General features: G+C 56.8%; 1 protein-coding gene across 1 annotated transcript in view; it reads left to right on the top strand.

The window, feature by feature from the left end:
- Nucleotides 1-104: 104 nt before the first annotated feature.
- The window catches only part of INSYN1 (inhibitory synaptic factor 1), an 8,375-nt gene continuing 2,011 nt past the window's right edge, over nucleotides 105-6,468 (top strand). The window contains exons 1-3 of the mRNA XM_015639503.3: nucleotides 105-150; nucleotides 1,336-1,512; nucleotides 1,836-2,370. Coding sequence (XP_015494989.1) covers nucleotides 2,176-2,370 — 195 coding nt within the window. The 5' untranslated portion in view covers nucleotides 105-150; nucleotides 1,336-1,512; nucleotides 1,836-2,175. The remainder of the gene's footprint in view (nucleotides 151-1,335; nucleotides 1,513-1,835; nucleotides 2,371-6,468) is intronic.

Raw genomic sequence — 6,468 nt, 5'->3', positions numbered from 1 at the left:
CCGGTGCCGCAGCCCGGTCCTGGAGCTCCCCGGACGCACCGGCGGCGCTGCGGGCTCAGGGCCGGGCTCTCCGCGGGCTCCGGGCGGGCGGAGCGGCTCCGCCCGCCCGGAGCCCGCGGAGAGCCCGGCCCTGAGCCCGCAGCGCCGCCGGTGCGTCCGGGGAGCTCCAGGACCGGGCTGCGGCACCGGGAATGGGGGGGCCGGGATCGGGAAAGGGGCTGCGGGATGGGGAATGGGGCTGCGGGATCGGGAATGGGGCTGCGGGATCGGGAACGGGGGCTCCGGGACCGGACTGCGGGACCGGGAATGGGGGCCCGGGACAGGGAAAGGGGCCTGGGGAGTCCGGGGCTGTGGGACCGGAATGGGGACACCGGGAGAGGGTAAAGGGGTCTGGGGGTGCAGGACCAGGGATGGGGACACCAAGACAGGGAAAGGGGCCCGGGGGGTTCCGGGACTGGGGGACCGGGGATAGGGACACCGGGAGAGGGACAGGGGTCCGGGGATGGGGGCTGCGGGACCCGGAGGGGCTCCGCCCGGCAGCAGGACGGGGCCAGCCCGGCCCTGCCGAGCCCACAGCGCGTCCCGGGGGTCCCGGAGAGGGGACACGGCGAGAGGGGATGTGGCAATGGGGGATGGAGGATGCGGAGAGGGGGAATCGGGCATGGAGGCTCCAGGATTGGAGGATCCGGGCTCCGGAGATGGAGGATGCGGAGATAGGGAATGAAGGCTCCGGGGATGGAAAATCCGGGGAGCGGGAATGGAAAATCCGGGGAGAGGGAATGGAGGAGAGCGGCGGGGCTGGAGGATTCGGGCATAGGGGATGGAGGATTCGGGAATGGAAGAATGCGGGAGCAGGGATGGAGTATGCGGGAACCGGGGATGGAGGATTCAGGGATGGAAGATGGGGGAGCGGCATGGATGGAGGATGAGGGAACCGGGAATTGAGAATTCGGGAACCGGGGATGGAGGATGTGGAGATGGAGGATTCAGAGAGCGGGACTGGAAGCTGCGGATAGCGACAGTCTCCATCCCCGGAGGGCGCGAGGACCGGGAATGAGGGATGGCGGCACCGGGGCTGAGGGATACTGGGAATGGAGGATGCCGGTACCGGCGAGGGAAACGCAGCCCTAGCGAGCCCCCCTTCCCCGTGCGCACCCCCGAACCGGCGTTCCCGAGGGGGCACTCGGGGGCACGGAGCGTTCTCCCCCCGCCGCGGCCGGGGCGGGGCCGGGATCGGGAGTGTTCCGGGGAGGGGGAATGACGGCGGGAGGGGCTCCGGGAGGGGCCCCGGTAACGGGGGTCCCCCCGCCGGTAACGTGGGTCCCCCCGCCGCAGCGAGCGGAGCGGAGCGGCCCCGGCTCCCGTGGAAAAGCCCTGAGGGAGGCGGGAGCGGGCGGCGAGGAGGAGGAGGAGGAAGAGGAGGAGGAGGAGGAGGAAGCGAGGGAAGGAGACGGGGAGAAACAGGACAGGGAAGAGCTGGGAGCGAAGCCCGGGAGCAGCTGGAGAGCGCCGGTGAGTGCAGAGCTGTGCCCGTGTCCCTGGGGTGTCCCCCTATCCCCCTCCCCCTGGGTGTCCCCCTGTTCCCCTGGGTGTCCCCCTGGGTGTCCCCCTGGGTGTCCCCCTGGGTGTCCCCCTGGGTGTCCCCCCTGGGTGTCCCGGGAGGTCTCGCCTTGCCCAGGTTCGGACAGTGGGGAACTAAAGGGGGTGACAGCGACATTCCCAGGCCCCATCCTGTCCCCTCCTCAGCCCGGGGCGAACACCGCGACACCAGGAGAGCGCCCAGAGCCCTTCCCGAGGATTTTCCCTGCTCTTTCCCATTCCCTCTGTCCCCGCAGGAGGAGGGACCCCCACCCCCCGCGCCACCCAGGACAGCCGGACACCCCCGCTGACCACCCAACGCCGGACCCGCCACCCCTCCTTGGAGACACCGAGCAGCGCCAAGTCCCCTTCCTGGCAAATCCCAGCCTCTCCTCCTCCTCCTCCTCCACCTCCTCCTCCTGCTGCTGCTGCTGGCGGTGTCACCCCAGGGCCAGCACCCGAGTCCCCCCGCATGGTGCGCCCCGATCCCCCCGGGCAGCCGCGGCGGCGTTAAGATGGTGAGAGCTGCCCGGGCCGGGCCGGGCGGGGAGCAGCGGGATGGACACCGGCCCGGCGATCCCGGCCGCGTAGGGAACGATGGACTCGCAGAGCCGCCGGGATGCCCAGCGCACGGAGCGGCCCGGCAGCGGCACCGGCAGCACCGGCACCGGCACCGGCAGCGGCCGTAGCGAGGGCGAGAGGGAGCGCATCCGCGGCCGCATGAGGATGGTGATCGGGCAGCTCGAGGGAATCCTGCGAGAGCTCAAGGAGGTGGCCAAGGAGCTCCGTGAGGTAGGAAAACCCCGGGATAATCCCCAGAGGGTCCCGGTTTTGCCCCGTTCCCGGCTCGGGATGTGGCGGCAGTGGCGGAACCCGCGGGGATCTCCCCGAGCTGAGGTTGCCGAAGGAAGGAGGAAATTTAGGCAAAATCCCGAGGCAGGAAAACTCCCGGGATAACATTGGGAGTGTCCTGTCCCAAATTTCCCCCCATTCCTGGGCTGGGATGGCAGAGAGATCCCAGGAAGGATCCGGCTGAGGTGCCAAAATTTGAGGAGGAAATCACAAAATCCCGAGGCAGAAAAACTCCCGGGATAAGGCTGGGAATATCTATCCCAAATTTCCCCATTCCCAGTTCGGGAGGAGGAAATTTGGGTGTGATTTGCCAAATCCCGAGGCGGGAAAATCCCTGGGATAATGTTGGGAATGTCCTGTCCCAAATTTCCCCATTCCCAGCTCGGGACGGGGCAGCAGTGGCAGCACCAAGGAGATTCTGGATGAGCTGGATTTTCCCAAAGAAAAAAAAAAAAGGAGGAAAAGAAGCAATCCCAAATTTCCCCCATTTTTTTTTGCTTTATCAATCCAAATTTTCCCCTTTTATTCACCCAAATTTCCCCCTTTTTCTATTCCAAATTTCCTCTTTTTTGGGGCAAATTTTCCCCCTTTTTTTGAGTCCAATTTCCCCTTTTATGAATCCAAATTTTCCCTCTTTTGAGCCAATTATTCCCCTTTTTTGACCCAAATTTCTCCCCTTTTTTTTCCAGTTTCCTCCTTTTTTCAAGTCAAAATTCCCCATTTTATTGACCCATTTCCCCCCTTTTATTGATTCTAATTTTCCCCTTTTTTTGAGCCAAAATTTGCCCCATTTTTGATCCAAGTTTCCTCCTTTTATTGATTCCAGTTTTTCCCTTTATCAATCCAAATTTCCCCCTTTCACTGATCCAAATTTCCTCTTTTTCAAGCCAAAATTTCCTCCTTTTTGGCCAAATTTTCTCTTTCATGACTCAAATTTTCCCCTTCTTTTGGTCCCTATTTTTCCCTCTTATTGATCCACATTTCTCCCTTTTATTGATCCAATTTTCCCCCTTTTATTGATCCAAATTTCCCCCTTTTATGACCCAAATTTCACCCATTTTTGAGCCAAATTCTACTCTTTATTGATCCCAAATTTCCCCCTTTTATGATTCCAAAATTTATCTGAAACCTCACAGAATTCAGGTTCCTGTCCTAAACCTCTCTGCTCCCACCAGGATAACCCAGAATTCCAAAAGCCAGAGCTCCGGAAAAGTGTGGAATTTGGGTTTTGGGAATTCATGGGGTGGGATCATGGATTTGGATCCCTCAGGGCCACCAAAATGTCCTGGATTTGTGACGTTGGGGTGTCCCCATGGAGCCACCATGGAATCTTTGGAATGTCCATCCCAGTGTCCATCGCTGCTCAAGGCCACCAAAATCTTGGATTTATGACATTGGGGTGTCCCCATGGAATGTTTGGAATGTCCCAGGTTGGTGGCTCTGAGCTGAGGTGGGATCATGGATTGGGATCCCAAATCCAAAATGTCCTGGATTTGTGATGTTGGGGTATCCCCATGGAATGTTTGGAATGTCCATCCCAGTGTCCATCTCTGCTCAAGACCACCAAAATCTTGGATTTGTGACATTGGGGTGTCCCAATGTTTGTTTGGAAACATTGAATGTTTGGAATGTCCAAAGCTGAGGTGGGATCATGGATTTGGGTCCCTCAGGGCAACCAAAATGTCCTGGATTTGTGACGTTGGGGTGTCCCCATGGAATGTTTGGAATGTCCAAAGCTGAGGTGGAATCATGGATTGGGGTCTCCTCATAGCCACCAAAATGTCCTGGATTTGTCACATCCTGCTTTTCCCAGTCTCCCTCCTTCCTTCCCATCTGTTTGTGCCCAGAATTTTTCCCGGGTGTTCTGTGTTGGGGAAAATGATGATTAAAATCCTTGGATGGAGAAATCCCTGAATTTCCATTCAAAACTCCCCAAAAATTCCCATGGGAAGAGCCCATCCCATCTGGAATTATTGGTATCCACAGGATCCCAGCACCCCAAGGAATTCCCTCCCAGCCTTTTCCCTGAAAAAATCCTAGCATGATCCCGATGGGAATAAATTCCTTAATAATGCTGGGAACAAGAGGGAATTAACCAGGAATGCTCGGGAAGGTCCAGGGTTTTGTTATGCCAAAAACCGGCACTTTTGGGAGAGGGTTGGGAATTATTTAGGAGCTGGGTTTTGGGGAATTTTTGGAGCTGGGTTCTGAGAATTTTGGGAATCGGTTTGGGGGATTTTGGGAGTGATTTTGGGGGACTTTAGGAGTGGGTTTGGGGGATTTTGGGAGATGAGATTTGGAGATTTTAGGAGCTGGGATTTGGGGAGTTTTGGGAGCTGGGATTTGGTGATTTGGCTGTTTTTTCCATGGATGGATTCCAGGAAAGGCCTTTGGGATGATTTGGAATAGGGCCAGGGAATTTTAGGTCCTGGACAGATCCAGGTCGGATCCAGCCTGGAAAATCAGCTGGAAAATCTGCCCCTGGAAGTGTCCCAAGACAGGCTGGGCTTTGGGTCTTGGAGCAACCTGGGATAGTGGGAAGTGTGCCCGTGGGAATGGGAATAAGGATTCCCATCCAAAGCAATCTGGAATTCCTTGGAAAAACTTTGGATCTCAAAATGCCTGGACAGAGGTGCTCAGGATGGGACCGGCAGCCAAGGGATTGTGGGACATCCCCCAAAATCCCTGGGAAGGCGAAGTGTTGGGCTCGGGATTGGGAAGAACCATTCCATCCCTCTGGAATGCTGGGAGGGGATCCTCCCCCAAGTAGTGCCGGGCCTGGATCTCCCCATCCCAGGCTCGGATCCACTTCCCAGTCCTCTTCCCAAATCCCTGTGGGGATGGAAGGGCTGTGAGATCCCACCCTTGGATCCTGTCAGATCCCAACCCTTTGGATCCCGATATCCCAACCTTTTGATCCCATCAGATCCCACCTCTCTGATCCCATTGGACCCCACCCTTGGATCCCATTGGATGCCCCTCCTTCTGATCCCAGCCCAAAATCCGGGATCAGGAGCCACCAATCCCAACCCCCGGAAGGGACCTTGGGTTTGGTCTGCAGCCAAAACCCCAAAAATCCCCCAAAAACCCAAGGATGTGGCTCCAGCTGTCCCACATCAGCCCAAGCTGGGCAGGAACATTCCAGCTGGGATTTTATTGGGAAGCTTCTGGCTGGCACCAGCGACTCAGCCCGAGCCTTCTCCCCTGCTTTTGGGGGATGAATCCTTCCCAGTTTCCTGGGAGTTTGTCCCCTACAAGCAGGAGAGAGGGTTTGGGATGAATCCCTGGGGATCCCAGAGAATCGGGAGGATTTTCCCCCCTCCAAACTGGAAAAGCTCTGCCAGCCTCAGTGAGGGAGGAAAAGGGAGGGGGGGTAGCAAATCCCAAATCCTCCTTTCTGTGTAAATCCTCCACAGGAGCCAAGTGTCACTAAATCGAGGGATTTAATCCTGGCTTAAAATAGGGAATGATCCTAAAAATAGCCTGGAGTGACATTAATCCCGGGATGAGGACAGCCGTGAGTGACAGCAGTCCCGGGATGGGACCGGGATTGGGATGGGACCAGGATTGGGATGGGACCTCAGGTGATGGGGATGTGCTGGCCCTGTCCCAGCACTGAAATTTGAGGTGGAAACAGAGGGGATCCTGTTCCATCAGAACCATTTGGTAATGGGGTATTCCCAAAGATTCCCAGCCTTCTTCCCGATCTTATCCGTGTCCCAAAAATGCAGAGGTCAGAAAATCCCTTTTATTTTTAACTCTCTTTCTCAAGGTTAGGCTTTACTTTCCTCAAAAAAGAGGAAAAAAAAAAAGGAAAAGGGATCTGGAAGGGGGAAAAGGAGTTTTCCTGATTTCCAGGCTTACCTGGGGATATTCCCAATGAGCCTCAAAGCCAACGCTTGAGGGATGGAGGTATCCCTTTTCCAGGGAACTTTCCCGGGAAGTTTTGGGACGGGAAATAAATGTGGAAAAACAAGGGGAGGTGTTGGGTACATCCATCCATCCATCTATGGATTACATCCATCATCCATCATCCAT

The sequence above is a fragment of the Parus major genome, chromosome 10 (genome assembly GCF_001522545.3).
Source record: "Parus major isolate Abel chromosome 10, Parus_major1.1, whole genome shotgun sequence".
Taxonomy (NCBI): Eukaryota; Metazoa; Chordata; class Aves; order Passeriformes; family Paridae; genus Parus; species Parus major.
The sequence above is the reverse complement of the archived record's forward strand: the minus strand, read 5'-3'. Positions and strand labels throughout refer to the sequence as shown.